This window comes from Aplidium turbinatum, chromosome 8, assembly GCF_918807975.1.
Source record: "Aplidium turbinatum chromosome 8, kaAplTurb1.1, whole genome shotgun sequence".
NCBI classification, from domain to species: domain Eukaryota; kingdom Metazoa; phylum Chordata; class Ascidiacea; order Aplousobranchia; family Polyclinidae; genus Aplidium; species Aplidium turbinatum.
In genome coordinates this window covers 13775451-13797957 of record NC_137479.1, presented here as the reverse complement: position 1 = coordinate 13797957, position 22507 = coordinate 13775451, and the positions used below count along the sequence as shown (strand labels likewise).

At 38.0% G+C, this 22507-nt stretch overlaps 3 protein-coding genes across 3 annotated transcripts; 2 read left to right on the top strand and 1 right to left on the bottom strand.

The window, feature by feature from the left end:
* Nucleotides 1-390: 390 nt before the first annotated feature.
* Nucleotides 391-2623, top strand: LOC145775548 (polycomb protein eed-like). The gene has a single exon (XM_082586847.1). The coding sequence runs from the start codon at nucleotides 438-440 to the stop codon at nucleotides 1650-1652; it is 1215 nt and encodes a 404-aa protein (XP_082442973.1). The 5' UTR covers nucleotides 391-437; the 3' UTR covers nucleotides 1653-2623.
* Nucleotides 2623-9560, top strand: LOC145775547 (protein AATF-like). The gene is made up of 11 exons (XM_082586846.1): nucleotides 2623-2832; nucleotides 3806-4022; nucleotides 4156-4201; nucleotides 5643-5796; nucleotides 6548-6648; nucleotides 7107-7237; nucleotides 7505-7664; nucleotides 8199-8348; nucleotides 8609-8757; nucleotides 8841-8921; nucleotides 9041-9560. The coding sequence occupies exons 1-11, from the start codon at nucleotides 2751-2753 to the stop codon at nucleotides 9168-9170; spliced, it is 1401 nt and encodes a 466-aa protein (XP_082442972.1). The 5' UTR covers nucleotides 2623-2750; the 3' UTR covers nucleotides 9171-9560.
* A 2019-nt stretch (nucleotides 9561-11579) lies between these two features.
* LOC145775524 (protein regulator of cytokinesis 1-like) lies at nucleotides 11580-18846 on the bottom strand. The gene is made up of 10 exons (XM_082586820.1): nucleotides 18666-18846; nucleotides 17672-17877; nucleotides 17253-17412; nucleotides 16751-16873; nucleotides 16067-16303; nucleotides 15454-15648; nucleotides 14630-14838; nucleotides 14366-14498; nucleotides 12988-13174; nucleotides 11580-12854 (listed from the first exon to the last, which is right to left on the bottom strand). Exons 1-10 carry the CDS (start codon nucleotides 18771-18773, stop codon nucleotides 12496-12498), a joined length of 1917 nt encoding a protein of 638 aa, XP_082442946.1. The 5' UTR covers nucleotides 18774-18846; the 3' UTR covers nucleotides 11580-12495.
* Between the last annotated feature and the right edge of the window lie 3661 nt (nucleotides 18847-22507).

Genomic DNA, 22507 nt, shown 5'->3' with positions numbered 1-22507 from the left:
CCTAAAAGACGTGGACCCAGATCTGGCAACCTTCATTTGGTCACTTCTGGTCTGGCAGTAAACTCTAGACTGCGTATACGCTGTCTGAAAGTTATGGTAACTTCTTGACTGAAGTAACTCCTGGACCGTTACATGAGGCACACTTTTTTAAAAATTGTGCAGACAAACAAGGGAAATTTTTTGAAGCTTCCTTTATCGTTATAACTTTACAACAGCAATCTCTAGTGGCAAAAAGGTTGAATTTTGTGCAAAATAGGTCATAAAAATCTGCCTTGATAGGTGTGGTAGATATTGATGAACATTCAATTATAAAAAATAAGTATTATAATTTTAAATTATCTCACCTACCTTATTATACTATACGGTGATAAAATATAAAAGAATTTCAATACTTACCGTTTCCAAAATTTTTTGTAGATTCATGTAAGTTTATCCAAATGGATACTCATGAAGCTGATAATGTTATGGAAGAGAACTTAACTGATTTGACAGATGATGCCACTGCAGCAAAACCTAAAAGAGGAAAAACTAAAGGGAAAGCCTCTAAAAAACTTCAAGCAAAAGGATTATTTAAGTGCACAAATTCTTTGAAAGAAGACCATGGCTTACCGCTGTTTGGAGTGGCATTTTGTATGAACAATAGTAGTAGTAAATATGCATTGTTTGCCACTGTTGGTAGCAATCGAATTACTGTTTATGAATGCCGAGAAAATGGTTACATAAAGCTAGTGCAAGCTTATTGTGACCCTGACACCGAGGAAAACTTTTACTCATGTGCATGGACAGTTGATACCACTACCGGACATTCATTATTGGCTGTAACTGGATCTACCGGTGTTATTAGAGTCTTAAATATTTCAACAAAGCAGTGTATCAAACACTACATTGGACATGGCAATGCTGTTAACGAGTTGAAATTCCATCCTCGTCTTCCACATATTCTTCTCAGTGCTTCCAAAGACCACTCTTTAAGAGTTTGGAACATCAAATCAGATGTTTTAGTTTGCATCTTTGGAGGGGTGGAAGGTCACAGAGATGAGGTACTTAGTTGCGATTTCAATGTCTTTGGTACAAAAATTGTTTCATGTGGAATGGACCATTCATTGAAGATATGGCGTTTTGACACTGACGAGCTCAAACTTGCATTGAAAGCTTCTGATCTCTATAAACCTGATTCAAATAATGAGCCTTTCCCAACTCTTCATGTGCATTATCCATACTTTCACACTAGAGACATTCATAAAAATTATGTTGATTGTGCGCGATGGTTTGGTGATTTTATCTTATCAAAATCCTGTGAAAACTGCATAGTTTGTTGGAAACCTGGTTCTGTCGACACTAAGATTGATGATGTCAAGCCAAAGGAAGGCAATGTAACAGTTCTGAGTCGACTCGACTTCCAACACTGTGACATTTGGTATATGCGTTTTGCAATGGATTATAGGCATAAGTTTGTGGCTGTTGGGAATCAGTATGGCAAGGCATTTCTATGGGAACTAGATCGTCTTGATCCTGTTAAACTCAAATGTTCTACTCTAACTAACATCCGATGCACCACCACCATCAGGCAAACAGCTTTCTCGAAAGATGGAAGTATTTTAATTTGTGTTTGTGATGATTCGACAATTTGGCGATGGGATTTGCAAATTTAAATTCTACAAACCTAATTTGTATCGATGTAGATTGTAAACATCAATCATCAGTTATCATTTTGAACAGTTTCTGCTCATACTTCAAACTCTTTAATGTTATTCTGTTTGCTTCATCTTGTACCAAATGTTTGTGAACTGCTTTGTACTTTTATGTTAAAAACACCTCCGAAAACAAGGATATGTGTATTTTAATTGTCTATTACCTAATCTTAATTCCAGATAGTATGGTATATTGTACACATTGTTTTCGTATTTTTTTTAGTTTGGTATATACAATATGTGTTTTTTCTGGATTTAATGACAAAACTGATATATATGTCATTGCTCAGTGATTAACAAGGCAAACAATTATTATACTGGAAATCTTGTCAGTTAGCACTATAAGTATTTTAAACATTTTCATCTGTAGTTTTAATGATATGTCTTGTTTAATTTCTGGCCAGTTGCTTATCCTTACAATCATCATAGTTCATGAACAATTGAACATCATAAATTTGGCAAATATTTTTCAATGTTGAAAACCTTCTCTTTTTACTCGTCACTTTGAGTTATATATTGATTATCAAAATTTGACTACTTTAAACCTAACAAAAGTATGTTATAGGAAATCAGTTTCATTATTATGAACTAACATTCAGATTTTGTGAAATTGTGTCTCAACAATCAAAGCAATATTGAAAAATGTCAATCATCCATTGTAACCTGTTTACACATGTAATTTGAATTGTGATACAGTTGATTTAAGATTTTATGAATAATTCATACTTACGTATATAAATTTTGAAGTTGTTGTTAAGGTAAATAAAAGCATTTGATGCTGGTATTCCTCGTTTGTGGTTTTCTAATTTGATTTTCTATGTACAAATTTAAGAAATGATTGTAAAAGCTTTTTTACTTGCCCAAATTTGTGCAGTACCAACTTCGGTCAAAAGCGTATAAATATCAACTATTTTGTTCATTTTTTAGAAGCAGGTTGATAGAATTTACCAGTAAATTTTGTTTGCATAATTTGTGTTCAAGCTTTTTCTTTACCGCAATTGGAGAATTCATATTTGAAAGCATCCACTAGGATCTTTGTTGTGCACGGGAGGAAACTCCATGATGACATCCATAGCAGAGGAGCTACAAGATCTGATCAATCCTGATCCAACATTTGATCCAGAAGATGATATCCATGAAGGTAAGTTGCCAATCTTGTTCATTAGTAGTGTACAGACTACAGACAGTATATAAATTTTGAGGTTTTATGTTCCATCTAACCCATGTATTGTATAATGTATAAATTGTATATTGTATATGAATCATTGCAATTTACTTACTCGAGCTTTGGAGCCAGTAGTTTTACAAATGACTGACAGTTTATTTGTGAAATGTTTTTGACATACTATCACTTCTATTGCTAAATTTGCCTTAAATTGACAATAGTTTCTGTATTGGCAATAAGGACGTTACCTATTACTTCTGTAAACTGTTTGAAAAAAATAGTTTCATTGAATATGAAGAGTGAGGCTTTTTCACTGGTATAAATAAACTAATACAGCTTGTTATACTCATGCTTATTAAGCCCTCGGTTAATAGACCCACTCTCTTATTAAGCCTAATTTCGTTTCTTCCAGAATTACTATAGGAGTGGCAGAAAATTGTCCCTCGCTTAATAAGCCTAAAAATGTCCGGTCTCAAAGTGGGCTGAATAACGAGGGCTACTGTATTGCAATCCTGATTAATTTTCAAACAATTATGTGCTAGGCAGGATATTCCAAATGCTCTGGCTTCTACCCATATTGATATTATTACAGATTGAGGTTAGTTTAATGACAGATTTTTAGATACGGCAATATTTGAACACGATTTTTTGTGCATTGATAAGGTATTCTGTTTTTCTGGGTCTGCTACTATTCGGTGAGTCCGATTCGGTGAGTCCGATTCGGTGAGTCCGATTCGGTGAGTCTGATTCGGTGAGTTCCTAACCTCTAACCCCTAACTCCTAACCCTAAAACGGCCATGATAATTAGGCCACGGTACCCGATAATTAAAAAAAAAAATTGAAAAAATCTCCCGTTAAGGGATCGGACTCACCGAATCGGACTCACCGAATCGGGCCATTCCGTGTTTTTCTGGCAGGCCCATTATCTGTGACTTTGTGTTTTTTTTAGAAACAAGAGCAAGACTGGTTGATCGCAAACTTGTGGACCAGGAAACTGATTATGCTCTGCCTTTTGAAAAGAACATCGGTCTCAGAAAGTCTTTGAGTTTACTCAAAGAAGATGAACCCATGTATAAAGGAAAGATAGTTTCAAGGAAAGATTTGTTTGATGATGCAGCCATGGATAATGATGATGACACAGATGAAGAGAGCTTCGCTTCTCTTGAGTGAGTGTACTAATGACTGTTGTATAATCAAATTTTCTTTTAGTTCTTATTCATTGTAACAAAAGTATTCAACCAAACCATATCTAGTTTTAGTGTTTGACTTCACTTTTTAAACTATCTAGACCATTTGCAGAAGTGATGAGGAGGAAGACCATGAAGAGGAAGCTGAGAGTAATGAGGTAACTGGATGTGAGAAACTTGAGTATGTCAAAAACTAAATAGTTCACATCGGCATTTTGAAAATTTGTAATTTACTTCTAGACCAGCGGTTCTTAAACTGGGGGGCGCGAAAGGTTCACAAGGGGGGCGCGAGTGATGTCAAACTATGTGACTAAACGCATGTGACTAAGTGGATTTATTGCCAGGATAAAGCAAAAAAGTCCCAATGCCATTGGATCTCACTGCGTGATTCACCGTGAGGCTCTGGCCTCTAGGACTCTACCAGCTGCAATGAAAGATAAGCTTACAGTAATCATACGAGCCGTCAACTTCGTCAAAACCAGTGCCATCAATACGAGACTGTTTACCAAGCTGTGCAAGGATATGGATTCGAACCATAAGACTCTCCTCTTCCATACATCTGTTCGTTGGTTATCGAAAGGTAATCAGTTAGCCCTCGTGTATGAAATGAGAGATGAACTGATGCTATTTTTGGAAGCTCATGGGAAGCAAGATCTCCTTCTGCCCATTTTCATCAGAGAAGTTTCAGCTGGAGTTGGCATACCTCGTGGACATTTTCGAGGCCCTCAATAACTTAAATCTGCTCTTGCAGGGCAGAAATACTAACCGGATTAATAGCTATGATTCCATTCGAGCATTAGTGGCAAAGCTGGGGTTGTGGCACCGCCGAATACAAATAGGAAATGCAGCTTCATTTACCAACCTAGATACTGCACTTGACAAAAAGCAACTTGAACTGGAAGGTGAGCTTAAGGCTGAAGTGGAGGCTCACCTTCAGCTTTTGAAACAAGAATTCGAACGCTATTTTCCAGACTTGGGTGACACCGACCTTCCAGAATGGAAGATGACAAGAAATCCCTTTCGTGCTAACGAGGACATTCTTCCCGACGGTTTGCAAGAGGAATTCTTGGAAATAAAGTGTAACTTCACTGCAAAAGACGATTATGAAGCAATGCCACTAACTGATTTTTGGGTTAAATATTTGCACATATACAAGGGAGTGAGTAGCGTGGCGATACGCACACTTCTTCCGTTTTCGTCCGTTTTCGTCCTTCCGTTTTCGTCCTTATCTGTGCGAAAGTGGCTTTTCTACATTTTTGAACATAAAAAAAAAACACGAAACAAACTTATTGATTGTGAAGCCGATCTGAAGTGTGCATTATCAGCTACAAAGCCTCGAATTAAACTTTTGGTTTCCGAAAAACAACTACAGATCCCTCACATTGATGAAAGCTAACTATAAATTCCTGTAGTCATTACACTTTAATGTTTGCTAATTTTGTAGTTTGGTGGGGCGCAAGTTTGGATGGCACGTCAAAGGGGGGCGCGGCTCAAAAAGTTTAAGAACCCCTGTTCTAGACCATTTAAAACTCTATGAGATATTTGAACCAGTGCGTCATAATTTGTCCGATGTCTCATCTTGTGTTCATGCTCATGCAGGATCCGCATCTTGACGATGATGATGATGAAGAGATTGATTCAGATGCGGCAATGAACTCCGAAGACGAGGATAAATATGCTCCGGGGATATTCACCAAAGAAAAGTCAACCGTAACCGAAGCAATGAAGGGAAAAGATACCCTGAATCAACTAAGTAATTGTTTTTATGTCACCCTAGACTAGAGAGTAGTAAAATTCAATGGCTTTTGCAGTTTTTTGGAATGCATCACGAAAAGTTATTATACTGTGGTAGGGTTACAATACGTCCTCTTTTTGGAAGACTTGTCCACTTTCTTATGGAAAAAATGCTGTTTTACGAGAACCTTTAAAATACTGACAAATTTTCAAACAATTGTGTGCTAGGCAGGCTACTCGTAACTTGGAAGAATATATATCTATTAACTGTAACAGTAGAACTGCACACTTTGTTGGCGAAAGCTTGAAAATGTTAAAGTCAACTTATTGCACTCTTGTACAGTTTTTACTCTTTCACCAATTGTATGGCATATAGATTGCAAAACCCAAACCAAAATTTTTTGTGATAAAAATGTGCTAGGGGCGGGGCTAAACCTGAGTTAGGTTAAAGCTGAGTAAACACATAGAGGAAGGTCTAGATCATGTCTGTGTTGTACAGATGTTTTATTGAATACTAGATCGCAATAGACAAGTGCTTCATTTGCAAAATTTGGCTACTTTGATTTGATGCTCTTGTTGAAGCAAATAAGTGGGAATAAGAAGCTATAGACATTAGACAATGCTAAAGCACATATTAATCATTTTATTTAAAATTTAAAAATGATAAATATTAATCATATTGATTATTTTTATTAAAAAAAGTGTGTCCTCCATTTTGTGATGTAGTACTTGAACATTCTCTTGTTAACAACCCACGTGTTACGTCACAGATTTGTGGGAGTCCTTGCTTGAAACTCGAATAAAAGTTCAAAAGCTTTTGGGCCTTGCTAACCAACTTCCAAGACCTGCCATCTACCCACAATTTGCAGAGGTGTGTGAAAAGTGTATTGCCTTTGATATTTTTTTCACAGGTTATGTTCTCAGCACTGTCAAGTCGTATAGATATACAATACATACAAACAGAATAAATAAAATTGTACAGAAATAACACATACATGTGCTAATATGACAACTGCAACTGATCAAGTTTGCTTACAACAATCTATCTTTCAGTTTTAACAAGTGGTTTTTTAAAGCTGGTCGGTAATTTGACGATAACAAACTTTTTGACTTGGTATTGATAGTGCATGACCTGTATGCGACTTTTGCGACCTTCATGTACAGTTGGTCCGCCTTTTTTTACGAGCAAAATCTGTCTTTCGGATGTAAAACCAACATCTTTAAACGTTTGAGACATGTAAACGTCACCAAATTTTTCAGTTGGTTTGTACTTTGTCGTAACTACGCAACGTTTTGTATCCACCTACGTTTTAATTACCTGATCCATAGGCCGGTCCAGATGTTTCCACCGCTATCAAAGCAGCAACAAAGTCGTTGACAAAACTCGGTTCGGTCATGTTTGACTTGCAAGGGAGACTCCTTCGTCAAGCTAAAGACGACGATTCCACGCAGAGTGACAGGTTTGAGTGAAACGAATTTTTTTTCGAAGCCAACTTGGTCGTATGTAATTGCTCACAACTGGTTTTAAAGAACGGTAGATTCTTGATATGTTTTTGTTTGCGTAAAACTGCACAGTGTGTTCCATACGTCTGTGTGTACTTTATTATAAAAGTTGAATAGATTTATTACTGTTTGCGTTAACAAGAATATCTAAAAGTCCTTCAAAGACGATTGTGTTGCTTTTGATTGGTCGATTTTACGTTCACTAAACATAAATATACGTTTAGCGAAGAAGAAGCGTCTTTGAAAGCTCGTCATACTTTCAACCCTGTAACGTGGAACGATCTTCTGCAAAAGCGCTCCTCTCATCTCAAGAAACGAAGAAATAAGACCCTGCAGCTATGGTACAACAAAACTTTACTGACTGCCGGAAAAGCTAAGGACAAGGTGGTTTTTAGTTGCATTGTTCTTTCTTTTTAATTGTAGTTTCAATATTTGTGAACCACACAATTCATTGCTGTTTTTAAAAAAATCACATTACAACATCAATTTCAAATAACGTTCTTTCAAGTGAGAAGTATTGTCTATTGTTGAACCGTTGTTGGGAATGAAACGATTTCTGCTCCCATCACACTATGGGCAGACTACACCCTTGTATATTCGTATCTGCTTTCTGCGACTATCTTATATGGAAATTGTCCGTAAACAAAGTTTAATGCCAGAAGTCTTCACATTGAGTCGCTGAGACATAAACCTCATTTTTAATCACTCTTGCAGACATCTCAAGTCAGGGCGGGTCCAGCAAGTAGCCTTAGGAGGGAGGCGATTTCAACAAAACACAATAATGTGTAGGTTTAAATGAAGCCAATCTCGCAAATTCACCCTGAATAAACGTATTTTTATGTGTTTCCGAGAGGATGATCCCCCCTAGATCCGCCACTGTCTCAACTGATGTATCAGAGAACTTTCTATTCGTTGCAGTCGTTCTCCAGCTTCGACCGTCCAACCGTGGCACAGATTGAGCACGTGCTCGCCGACCGTGACCGACTGATACGACGCACTCAACTGCAGCGTTCCTCATACAGGGTGCTTGGAACTTCAAGCGACGTCGGACAAGCAGACCCAGATAAGGTAAAAAACAAAGACTGCTATTTTTTTTGGTAAAATTTGATAAGGTCTTGTACAAAAGCTGATGCATGTGCTGAATATCAGTTTAGTTTCGTGTTATATTCGACTATCATAGCGAAAACTAGTACTTGCCATAACATGGCAGGAGTCTTTTTAAAAAAAAGTAGAAGCGACAAAACCTTAAATATATTCGCTTTTTGGTTTAGAACATACCGCTTTGTTTGAGCTTGTTTCAACAACATGTCTAACGCTTGTGCCTGCAGAGTGAACACAACACGCATTTGAAGCAAGTCGACAAAGAGACGTTTGATGACGATGACTTTTACCAGCAGTTGTTGCGTCAGTTCATCGAACAAAAGACCTCGACTTCTGTGTCCAATGAAAACCTGGGTAACTCCGTTGAAATGACACGGTAAGTCAGCAAGTTACAAAACCAATGCAATTCTGCAAGGAAACCGTGTTTCATTGTAAAAATATATTCAATTTTAATTTCAGGAACTGGCTGAAACTCCAACATTTGAAGACGAAAACCAAGAAAATCGTCGATACGAAAGCAAGTAAAGGAAGAAAAGTTAGGTAAGCACTGGTCATAGATAGACGCTGCTATTTTTCACATTTTTTCTAAAATTCATTGAATAGAAGTTAAGAGCAACAGGCATTAATTTCAACTATTTGAATTTTTTTCTGTTGTAAAGGTATGAAGTTCATCCGAAGCTGATGAGTTACATGGCGCCCTCTGACAGAAGCAGTTGGACTCACGAATCTCGCAATCAACTCGTTAAATCGATTTTTGGAAAGTCGCTTTTGCCTGAAAACAATTCTTGATGGAATAAAATCAAAATGATGAAGTTGCATTATCTGCAATAACAGGACGTGTAACTTTGGCTTGGAAAGATCACAGCGCTTTGTCAAATAACTTATTGCGTTTACCGCTGACTCCAAACACACTTTTTTTACAAGTTCAAACAAAACGACAGCGGTGACTATAGTATTTACGGCAGCGAAATTCTTGGAAGTTGGTATAGTAGTCGCACCCAGATAGCAAATCAACCGTTTTTTACATTGATTCAACGTTGAATCAGGTGTCTGTTGTTGGCTGAAGTTCTCTGCTACATCCGAGAAATGAAGGATGTAGTCAGTGGCGGCTCGTGCCATGGGGCTGCAGGGCTGCAGCCCCACCTAAAAAAAAGAGAAGAGGAAAAATATGTTTTCCTCTGTATTTGTCTGACCCGGTTACTTTTATCACTTAAAAATTGCGGATCGAAAATTAAAATATTAAAAGTTTTGTTTGGCAACACCGACTTTGGGCAAACTGCTCTGCAGCCCGAGATTCTGGATTTCAAGCGCTCTGATTGGCTAAAAATTAACCTTGAAGCTCCACCTCTTTTGGTATTTTAAAGCAATTTTTGAATCTATTGGGGCTGCATGGAAAACAGCCCCACCTAACCGAATAACTTTACAGACTTTTTAAGGTTAGTTTTTATTTCGCAGAGTAGCGATGAGCCATGAATGTAGAAGTGTTAGCTGTAGAGTTAGGGTATGCAACAGGTTATAGGAAGTGCTAGGGCAGGGGTGGGCAACCTTTTTAACACGAGGGCTAGTTAGGAAAATGTAATGCTTACAGGAGGGCCACACATCAAATAAACACTATATCATATTTTCAGCAATGGGGTATATCTTATTACAATTTTGTACAAGAATGTCATCCTCCTGCAGTGAATTCAATTCAAGCTAGATTACTACAGGCACAAAACTTATTTCACAGGTAGCCTACAGGGGAGTGAAAAGATGGTCGTATCACTTCTTAAGCTTCGAAATTGTGTAAATCGAGAAAAAAATAGTCTTAATTTAAATAGCCTTACTGCCTTAGCCTATTTGAGGAAAAATAGCTGGAAGAAGATGAAGGGCTGCACAAAAAATGGAAAAGGGCGCACGTTGCCCACCCCTGTGCTAGGGCATCTCAAAATCACTTGAACCTTGTATGCAACGGCTTGGCTAGTCAAGACTAAGCTCAATACCGTACTAGTAAAGTTTGTCTCCAAAGCAATAGGCTAACGGTACTGTTAGTTTTTTTAAATACAGCTTAGGAATACATCAACTATTCAACAAAGTTTGAATGCATTTTTTCAAAATTTGGGGTAAAAACATGCTCAGAATTCACCAAATTTAGTGCGATTTTTCAAATTTTTTTGGGGGAGACCCCCCGCGAATTGTTTTCAGCCCACTTCTCACAGACACCGCCACTGGATGTAGTCGTGTGAAGAAGTACGGTAGTTGAATTTATTTATCAAAGCCAGAGCATATATTATACAGCATACACAGTAGTAAAATTCAGTGGTTCTTAAAACTCGTTTGAATATATTTCGCGCCAAAACCTCAGGTCTGCTCTCAGCTGCTGGTCGAGCAACTAGGAAGTAAGTTATTGAATGCATCCGGCAGGGGCGAAGCCAGCACAAAATTTCGGTGGAAGAGCAAATAAGTATTATTGCACGTGTCAGTTGAGCCTACTGACGAATCACCGAAGGCGGAGCATTCACTGGGGGGGCGTAACCTGAAAAAAGTACCTTAAAACTGCGCATTTTGAGAGTACTTTCAGCCTAAATCCATAATAAAACTCTGTCAAATGATGCTGTAACAAAAAGTGAAATATTTATTCAGAGGGAAAGGAGAAATTCCCCCTCCCCGGCACTCAGTCTTCTCTGATCACACCTGTTTCTAACTTTACTTAAGTATCTGAATGGTTTTACAGAAAGTATCACTTTTTACTCGAGCTTCTGGGAGCCATGACTGAAACAACTTTAAATGCGAGCGCACCATGACTTGTTATTAAACAACAGTTACTTGGCTTACTTCTTGATGAGACAAAGTCTTGAAGCGTGAAGTCGTTGCGGTGGTCACGTGATATGACCGCGGTTTAAGCACGCAAAGTTTTCTTCGATATTGCAAGTGTGGACAAAACGAGCTTGAGCACCAAAAAAACATTTTATCCATGCTGTTTTGGATTGCTCACCAATCAATTCCAGCGATAAAAGGTGTGTTAAACTGGCTACTTATTCGTATTCAGTCAAGTTTAACGAACATGTTGCAGGATACAAAGCTTTCTTTTATTGTGACCTAACAGGCAAAACCACGATTTTCAGCTAATTAGGCCCTAACCCAATGTTAATTTAATTTTTTTGGTGCTAAACGACTCCTCCAATCTGCAAAGCATAGTAAAGCAAGACGAAGTGGACCCATGGTGACTTGGTATTTTTATTTACATTTTACTCGGACACTTCAAACCCATTTCACATCAAACGAAAGTCATAAACAGATATCTACAAGTCGAGACGCGGGCAGTTAAAGGTTAAAATCAAGTAATAAACGTAAGATCAATGGCATGCTAAAGTGTATTATACGTAACTTTTATTAGTGTATTACACTCACTGCGGGCGAGTTCTCACAGCCAATTCATCAATTATGTGAAGAATCTTGTGATTAATAAAGGTATGAACAGAGGTGGATTCTCAAATGAATCTCAACACATCGGCAAGCCAACTTCATCATACAGGAAAATTGTCAAATAAAACTTTCTAAAGCAACACTCAAAATGGAGGACAAAGTAAATCTTCGTCTCTCTTACATGCTGCCAGTCACGTGCGCACCCAATTAGTGGCGCGTTCATCATACAATCAAATTGTTGGCCGCTATGTAGGAAAAAGAGGCAGTATGGGTACGAGATCAGTATTAAAAGTTATTGGGGATGCAAATACATACATAACAAAGTCATCAAAACTGTGCAGATTAATAGGACAAAGACATAAACAAAACAGTAAAAAGCCCAGCATACTGAGAATACTTTTGTGATAGAATCGTTGAAAAGCTGCCCGACAGACTGTTTCAACAAAAGCACAGCAGCAACAGCTGGACAAGAGCGTTGTAGGCGACAATCCCAGCGACTACAATGAATAAAAAGAGCAGTATCAAAGCACGTGACGACTAAGCTGAATTACTACGTTTTTATTTAACTCTACGCTACAAAATAGACTAAATGTTACGGGCATGCGGCAGTGATACAAGCCGTCACTCCTCAAGCAAATTTCTTTTGTCAGTTCATGTCAAAAGAAACATCAAACACTGTCATAGATTTTGAAGCAAACAAAAATCGAATCTACATGCGGGCGTAGTCACCGATGGCGCTGCTACGTACAGCCTTGTTCTCCTTGGCGTTGTCATTGATTTCGGCAGCAAAGTCACAATAATGAGTGCCGTGCACTTCTGGCATTGACTTTATGGACTCGGTAGCGTTGGAGGACACCACAGTGGTGCTTAGGCCTTTTATAAAAGTTGTATCTAAATCGCATTTGCGGCCGGAAGGGGCACTTTTTATCGAGCTTGGCCCTGCCGATGCTTTGATGTCATTTTGACCGTTTAGCTTTTTTTCCACCAGAGCACGTCTTGCGGCTGGAACTTTCGGCTTTGCGTTAAGTTTTCCTGGAGTTCGAAGGCGTGTGGAGATAGGAGGCTTGCCTGAAAATAAAACTTATAGAATATAAAATCGATAAGCTAATAAATTTTACAAAAAGATATTGTTTATATCAGAACACCCCTTCTTCACGTTTATCTCAAATATTGTGTGAAAAACGTTAAAGAAATACCATACCTGGAGAACAATAGGTAGCCGCCGTGCAGTTACCGAGCGCAACGCTTCTGGTTGTGCAATCCATGGGACCACGTTTGAGCTTTTTAGCAGAATCAGTTGGAGTCTTCAAGATAGTGGTGGTGCCGATGAATCGCCGCTTGGTTGGGGTCTTAGGTGTGCTTCCATATACCATTTCTGATTTGATTTCCTACAGGAAAACAGAAGTGAATCAGAATGACATCGACGCAGCCCTTCTTGTTTCGCAAAGCATCTGGAGCTTGACGATTGAAATAGTGGTTAACCAGTTATTGCACGTGAAACTGGCTGCACTGAACACTGTGAACAGGCATTATGAAAACGAGAGGCCATTCTTAAATCTATAAATCACTAATTAGAATTACATTCTAACCAAAACACATGGACACAATTAACCTGCTTGAATATCAAATGTAAGTTTGCAAATTGTATTAAAAATAAGCCCTTTTTACGTTGTTCGCTCATAAACCATGACAATCACGCACAATAGGATGTGTTGTGTACTCATGTACTGTGTAGTTTAAATTCCAAAGCATGAAACGTCTTGAGCAATGCAGCTTCAAAATCATAGTGTTCAATTGTTCATGTACGATTGCAACGTGATTTGGTGGTGCAAACAGAAGTACCGCAACCGCATGCTGTTTCAATGAACTGGCCGGAAAGGTTGTTAATAAATTGCTACAAAGATCAAACAGCATAACGACTGCTTGTGGTCTTCTCGCAGGCCACCGTGCCAAGAATGCGAACAGACAGGATCCTTAGACGCAAAGAGCATGTCACGATAACACTGGGAAAACGATGAATGACGATTGTTGGATTGGACATTGATGAAAGCGTCAACGAAACGGAAACGAAGAAGGTAGTAGGCGAGTGACAGTGACACAGTGTTTTTCTTTTGTAAGCTCCGCACGGCAAAGCAAAAGCACTGCAAGCCACCGAAATCAAGATCTCAACAGAAGTAAACCGAATTCAAAGCTGTAAACTCAATCGGGACTGAAGTGAAAGTACACACAGCGCTCGAGCAGTCAAACGCTTTTGTGTGGCAATTTAGTGAAGATAGTGTGCCTGAAAGCACTGCAAGTTGCTCACATAAGCAAGTGACGTGAGCTTGGCCTTACGAACCAAACGTCGGTGGCGTGAGACCCGCCTACCTCTTGCCTGGACGGCGGCACGAATGCAGTTTCCTTTTCCGTTCCCTAAGCACTGAAAACGAAAAACTGTAGATAGGTTTTCGGGTTTGCCCAAAAATTCTCTTGATCAACATTACGCAGAAAACGCTTGTGTTGCGCAAAAACTGACATGTTTCACACGAAAAACAAAACGGCACCGATCATCAGAGTCATAACGAACCACATCGACATACTTGTATTTTCTTCTCGTGTCGAACCATCTTTTCGTTTTCCTTCTTTCTTTCGCAAGCCTCCCACTGTGCGTGCACGTAATCAGAAAACCGGATACCTTCCACCAGGAATGGCTTTCCTTTTGCCTCTTCCCATCTGAGAAGTAGAAACAATTCTTTTAGACATACAGAAAAGGCAGCTGCAACAGCAAAAGCTTTGTGTACATTTACGAGAATTCAATTCATGTAAACAATCTATTTTTAATAGTTGTGTGTCAAGCGACGTACGCTTCAATAGAAGAAAATAACTCCTCCTCGATTTTCGGAAGTTGTTTGTGGATTTTCTTTCTTTCTCGTTCTTCTTGAAGTAATTTTCCTCCTCGGTTTGAGTAACGGTTAATGTCGTGAGCTTTGGCCTCCAGCTCCAACATTCTTTGAAACAAGGCTTGCCACTTGTGAACGTTTGTAAATAAGTCTAGATGCTCTTCGTAGTATGCCTGGAAACACAAAGCCTTAAAATTAAGTTCCAAAGCAACTGTGGAGTCCCAAACAAAAACTTGAATCAAAAAAGAATCCAACCAAAAACAATGTTTTTCTACTCTTAAGATTTGAAACAAAACGTGACCTACATCACCAACTGTCACTTCTTTGTTTGCTCGGCTGCACAGACGGATCACAGCTTTCATGCAGGTAAGCTGCCATATTTCTCAACAACAAAAGTGAGTGGAGTTTGATATTACAGTCATTCAATCGGATTCAGAACATACGCTTGTTGTTTTATTGTGCTAATCATGCAAGCTTCAATACGTGTGAAGATTGGTTTGCTGTCGTATGACCATTTTCACGATATCATACAATATTTCGACCGAAGTGTAATTTACTAGAAGACGGATTAAGATCACACATCACAATTAGACCTAATAATGACGCAACAAAATACAAAGAGCCAAACCGGAGGAAAAATAAAACATCCAATACCGTGCTATTTGCGATCAAGGTGAAACAGTGTGGTTAATACTTTTAAGTCTTAAGAGTTTTGGAAATGAAGCCAAATAAAATGAGCTTCAAAAACTGTTCGGAACAAATAACAGGCCACATTTTTAAAACCTTACATGCATTTTGGCGAGTTCCTCTTCGTGTTCTTCGAGTAGCTCCTCTGTGTAGTTCTCGTCGCACGCTGGAACGAACTGTTGTCGCTGATCTGCGCTATAGAAGCACTTGTCCCAGAGGGAGACGATTTGTGATCGACATTCTTCTGTCAACTTTTGAATATTTTCTAACTTCTTGACTTCAAGCTTTTCAAGCACCTGAAGGGAGAACTTAGTCAATGAAAAGTCTGATGAGATATTATGTTCAACAACCGTGCAAAAAAGACATTCAGTGGCAAAGACAACAAAACTACTGTAAATGATGGCGACGATATACAAAAAAATGATGTGACGTGAACACCGTAATAACTACCGGTATAGATTAAAGCAAACAAGAATTTCTCTCGTGGTGATTATGGTTAGCAACGCGTTCAAAGAATAATAGTATTAAATAATGAATTGAATATAGATGAGGTGTAAAATATTACATTTTAAGATTGAAAAAGACTGATAAGATTTTAAGAGCACAAACCAATTTTAAAAGAGCACAGCTGAAAACTGTGGTGTGCAGCATGCAAATCACTTCACCATGGCCCTGCTGTATTTACATTTCCGAGTTAAAGGCAAAGCATCTAACCTCCTTCAAGTTTGCAATATGAGCTGGCTTAATGCCGGGGCATCGTTTGCGAGTGGCTTCTCTCTCTTCATCGCTGACGTCAAGACGTTGCCACAACGCATTGATGCGTGACCACAAGGAGTCGGCAATCCGACGGGCTTCTAGTTTTCGCTGAGCAAGCTCGTTTCTTAAGTCATCCAGCTCATCCATCTTGCCAGTGGACAGACAATACGAGTCTGCTTCCTCGGTAACGAGATCCTAAATTACGTTATAAACAAGGGCGTTAGTAAGGTCCTGGCATTTGAAATACAATTGCAAAAAAATCTAGGTTGACGCTATCAAAAACCAAACTTGTGACCTCGATACAAAATGTTGTGGAAGCAAGGTTGGAACTTGGAAGTAAGCAAAAACGTCAATGCACTAATTGCTCATGTACGTTTAGGCTTTTAATGACAGATAACATGCGATAATAATAACTACCAATAATAATATATAATAATAATAGATAATGATAATCACTGATAAGATGCGAGGAAACAATCGGCCACCCCCACTAGTGGGGAACAAACCGACGATGGATTATGATGATGATGAACATACGATCATCCATTTCATCAAAATCATTTTTGAACAAATCCTGCACGAAGGCACAACCAACAAGAAATGGAAGAGCATTGAGAACGATAAGAACTTAGATTGTTTCACCTGTGCAAAGGATGACTCGGGAAGGAGATTGAGCTCATCATATATGCAGACTATCTCGGCTTTCCTTGATGTGAACACTTCTTTTCGACGCACCTTTTCAGCCTTCAGTGTTTCTATGTGATCCTAACGTACAGTAGCAATCATATAACACTACCACAGTTTTACTGGTAGCAAGTAGATACGTGAGAATAGAATCAGCAGTAGGATGGCCAGTTGCAAAGTATAACTCAATACCAAAGTTGCAGGCTAGAGTTGCAGTTGTCATTTACATGACAAGCCAAAGAATTAACGTGTGAGAGCAACATGTGATCTAACATTTTTATGAAATCACGTGTGCATGGAATGAAATCACGTGTGCATTTTAAGGTTTAATGTAAGTTTAAATCAGTTTTTTGGCGTGGTTTGAACCGGCATGCAGAAAAATATTTATCTCTTCCACACACTTCCATTCAAGTATTCTTGGACACTCTTCGATTAAATCCACCATGCTGTGGTGTCATACCCGCAACTGTTGCAATTGTTCCTCACAAGGGATGGTCCCAGATGGAATGTAACAGGGAGTCGTGCACAACTGATCACAAAGTTCCTGCTCAACGGACTTCAGAGACGCAAGCGAACACATCCTCTCGCGTTTCACCTTGTTGAGACTAGACACGGACAACCTGAAATCAAAAATGGTACTGTTTGAGAGCAAAACTTAACATCGTTAAAGAATTAGTTTTAAAAAATAAAAACTACATACTTACACTGCTTTGCCAAGACTAGGTTGCAATCGACATATTAAAATATTTTTTAAAAACTTTTGTTGGAAACAAAATCTGTTAATTTTTTTCATTATGCTAAACCACAGCAATAAAAAAGCTCCAATTTATTCAATATTATGTAATTAAAGTCAGAAACAAATAATGATCTTCAGCTAACCTCAAGTCTTTTTCTTGTTGCATTATTGTCAAGTTGGGCGGACATTGATAGGAAGGTAGCTGCAGCTTTGTTGTTAAATCTGAAATTTCCGCACTGTATTTCTCAATCTTTGCAAGCATGTTAGACTTGAGGTTTTGCTCCTCTGACACCATTTCAGAAAGCAGATTTCTCACATGCATGAGAACTGTACTTCCTCGACTTTCAATCTGAAATAAACAAGAATTTCACTCAATCCAACATGAAAACTTCATATTAAACATCGAGAAAACATAAATATCTGACAGATTTCAAATCCAACACAACCACTTGGTTATGTTTTATAATATATATATATATAATACAAACAAATTTACTTTCACTTTTAATTTATATATTTGAGTCAGTTCAATCCTGAACAGTTAAAAAGCAGCTTCGATCTACTCGAGTACTAGAACATATCTTCAATTAAGCTGAAAGCAAACAAAACAATCAAAATTATAAATGCTGTCGCTTAACTGAAGGTAATGTAGCATTCTAGTCTAGTAGATAGAAATAAATATTTTAGCTGTTTAAGATTTAACTGACTGTATGAAAACTCATTTGTTTGTTTCATATAAAACATAAATTTTCTTGTAAACAATTACATAATAAAATACCAATAATGACAAAATATCATACAAAATAATGTGAATGTCGTTAATATTAATTTTTGGAACTAATTCCTGCACAGGACTAATGAAGCAGCATGAAACCAAAAAAGTATCATGCAAGGTTACCATAGTCGTAAGATCACGCAACCTCTGTTACAAGGCTGCTGCAACAGCTAAGCTTTTGCCAATGTAAATAACTGGCCTTCAGGTGAAATTGTGTGTTTACACAAGCATATCATTGTTTGTTGTAAGTGTCACAATTGAGCAACCACTAGATCACTGTGTTAGTATTCGATAGATATTAATTTAGCAGTAAAAAATCTCTCAAAGAAGATATTAACATTTACAAGTTTTACATACTGTACCTGCTCATCAGGGATTCCTATTTCATCCCAAATCTCCCGTAAGACTTGCATGGCACTGCAAAACTCTCTTTGAATATCCATCTGCATTACTTCACTTTTTCGTGGCATAATGAAATAAAATTGAACAAAACTATTGGTCTATATAAATGGTTCAACAAAACGCTGTGCTCTATTGTTTAAAATTCTTAAAATATTAAAAGTTAAATGATGATGTGAGGTAAAAATCATTATTTGCCTTATGCACACTTTTTCTTGTCAAGACTTCAAAGTGAAGACTGAAGATATTAATTTTTTTTATTTAGGCTAATGTCTGGAGTTGAAGAAGTATATATATTGTGTATAAAGAAGTATAAAGTAGACAAGAAGACATAAGGTATCTCCAAAAACCAGTTTTTTTTTTAACTTTTAATTGATAAAGTATGGTAATGGGAGTTCAACTGAAAGAAATATTAGCGCCTCTCTACTGTACTACCGTACATTGGAAAAAATGTAACACCTCTACTCCAACAAAAATGTAGTGCGCTAATACCCACCTCTGATAACATGTCGAGTTTATTATCTTAAGCATGTTGAGAAAAAATACTTCAAAAAAAGTGTGAAGAAACTGAACCTTTACCATCTAGATTCCAACCAGTACATGACTACATGTTCCAGCATTCACTATTTTTTGCATTTTTGATTTGAAAAACGCCTCCTTCTCTGCTCATTGCTCAGTCAGTTTGAATTTCGTATCCTGCGCAATGGCAATGCGCAGTAAAATTGTTACTGACAGCGCCGATTGTGGCCAAAATTTAATATACTGTACTAAAAAAGTTTTTTTATTATATCAAGGACAATAGAAATTGAAAAACTAAAAATACAACGTCACATTGATACAAAAAATGCTTCATAAGTGAGAAGATATTTCTTTATAAAAAATTGTTCAAAACTAGTAGCAAGAATACCACCTAGTCAGATTTTAGTCCACTGATACCGTACCGTACTTTAAGTGTACAGCTTCTGTTATCGTTTCTCTTTTATTGAAGTACAAGAATGGAGCAAAAGTCAAATAAAATTTCTCCTATTCATAACTTGTTGTGCTTATTTTTATTTTATGCTAGTAAATTCATAATTGTTTGTTTAATCTATTTTCTTGGTAACTTTTTTGAAATGGCACTGACTCTGTAACGTAGAAGCTTATCATTTACAAACACCATGCAAAAGCTTGCTGAGATGCATAGCTGGAACATCCTGGGGTGCTAATAGGCTACTTCCAAACTCCATACAAGTGCTCTTTCGCTTGTTTACATCACCTCCAAATATGCTTTTCTCGCTTGGTGCAGCAGCGCACACACTAGAAAAATTGACAGTGTCCTCAACACCAGCTTGAAAATAGGTCTAATCAGTTCAGTTCAGTTGTTTTTTATCAGTGTTGTACGCGTCATTGAAATATATTGACGGCGTCAGCGTCAGCGTGAATTGCCTAAAAACTTGACGGCGTAAAGTACTGCGCAAGCTCTTAAAGAAATTGACGGCGTCAGCGTCAGCGCTAATTTCTAGCGCTATTTTTTGCCAGCGTCTTATAAAACGGATATAGCTCAACCAAGTTTAGGCTAACAATAGCTATAAATAAAGAGCAGGTAGGCCTATTATGTTTTGAGACTGTATTGTAATTAGCTGCTTAGCTTATTAGTAGGGCCATTTTAATTTGACTTAGCCTAAAAAAAAATTGTTGACTTTATATTTATCAAATTTTGACTTTATTTTGACCTAACGAAATTGCTTATTTATAGAGGGTACAGTTCTTTCTTGAATTGATACCACTTACCAAAACATAATATTTTGTCGATTTCAGACCCAAACGTAATACTTTGTCGAAAAGTCAAGGTGTTTTATGGATTATAAAAAGTTCGTTGTGTTTTATAGCGATAGGAAAATCTCCACTAATCTAACTTTTGCTGAAGACAGAAGACGATTTAGCTTGTTTAGGCATTTTTGTATTACAGAATGTCAGAGGCTATTCCTAAAATCAAAACTGTTGATCTTCGAAAAGACCATGTTTGTGAAGAGGGAGTGTTTTATAAAAATTATATAACGACGTAACAATGAATAAACAAAGGACAATTTGCGATAAAAGTTACTGCTGATCCGTGGTCATTGTGACATATTTCCTGCTTTTATGGGTTAATATGGTTTAATTGTGCCGCAGTTCCTGATTTGCAATGCTTCCACAAGGATTTTGACAAAATTCCTCTCTAGAAACACAGAATTAAGTTTGTTAAAAGCCATAATTTGACAAATTTTGACTTTATTATCAATTTTGACTTTATTTTGACCTATAAACTTCTTAGAAACAGTCCCTTAGGTGCTGAAAACAACTTTATTCTTTGATTTGTGGATAAACGAGGTCATTAAAAAAATTTGACTTTATTGACTTTTGCGGGCCCTGCTTATTAGTTATTTCCTTGCAGAAAAACAAGCATTTCAAAACGTTTGTCTGACAATCTGCTGCGTTTGGGACGCATATTGTCCTTTCCAAGTGAAAACATGCGTTCCATAGCAGCGCTGGTTGGTATTGGTGTGTTGTATTTCAAAAACAAGTTGAAAACGTTTAGGCTACTCGGAAAGGTATCACTGTTCCAAGCGTGCTGTGATAGTTTAGCATGTATAAATATTTTAACGAGGTCCACTGCACCAATATCGCTCTTTTCAGGGGCATAGAGCTCTTGAAATAAAGTATCTTCAACGTCCGCGATGCCATTCATGGATTTTTCGCTTTCTGTCTCTGATCCCTCGTTCTCAATACATGGATGATCACCATTTGGCGGACTTCTTCCGCGTGTATTCCAGGGAGCCATTCCAACCAACGCAAAAGCCGGTAATTCAGATGAGTCGCGTTGGCCAGAATACATTGTGAAACTCTTATTGTGTAACGAGATTTTCCATGAAAAAAAATGACGCATAGCGCTTGACGCTTAAAATCGGCAAAATAGTTGACGGCGCTATCACTTCCGTCAACTGAAAAATAAATTGACGGCGCTAGCCTCAGCGTCAACAAAAGGTTGACGCCGTCAAATGACGCCGTCAAATTGACGGCGTCAACGTACAACACTGTTTTTTATTTCTGACCATCATATCAAAAACAATACATGTCAACATAGCAAAGGTAGAGAAAAAGGTAGAAGCGACAAAACGCGAACGTTAAAACGTGCTTGTGACCGAAGTAAGTTATTGAGTTGAGAAATTTGGCATGGTCGCAACACCTTCAGAAAAATTTAAGATATAAAGGGAAAATAAAAAAAAGAAACTGTTACAAAAAAAATAAAAATAAATAAACAACATATATCGGCTACTTGCTTCCGACTCCCACTGACTTTCTGCCGGTACTATCAGGCATTGGCCCTGCTAGACTGCTTAGGAAAAACACAAACGTAGTCGGGTTTTACAAGCTAGCCTATGTCAAGGGATGACTAGGCTACCGCCTCAACCACATTGTCCTAATCTCGCACTAAATTAAGAGCGCGACTTTTATAGCGCTGCTACTTTTTTGGTAGCAATAGCGGTAGTGGCCAGTGGCGTAGCTAGGGGGGGGGGCGGGGGGGCGGACCGCCCGGGCGGCACGTCTGGGGGCGGCACTTTCAGACAGGACGTTGTTTTTTTTGTTGATAATGCAAAAGTACACGGAAAATAAAAGCAAACAGAATGGCAACGTTCAAAACAGTGGCGTAGCCAAGGGGGAGGAGGGGTTTGGGGGTTACAAACCCCTTTGGCACGCATGTGACGTCACGATATTGAGAATGATGCTTTCAGTCTCTATGTTTCTAAAACAAAGTTTGCCTAATTTTAAACGAAACTCCATTAAA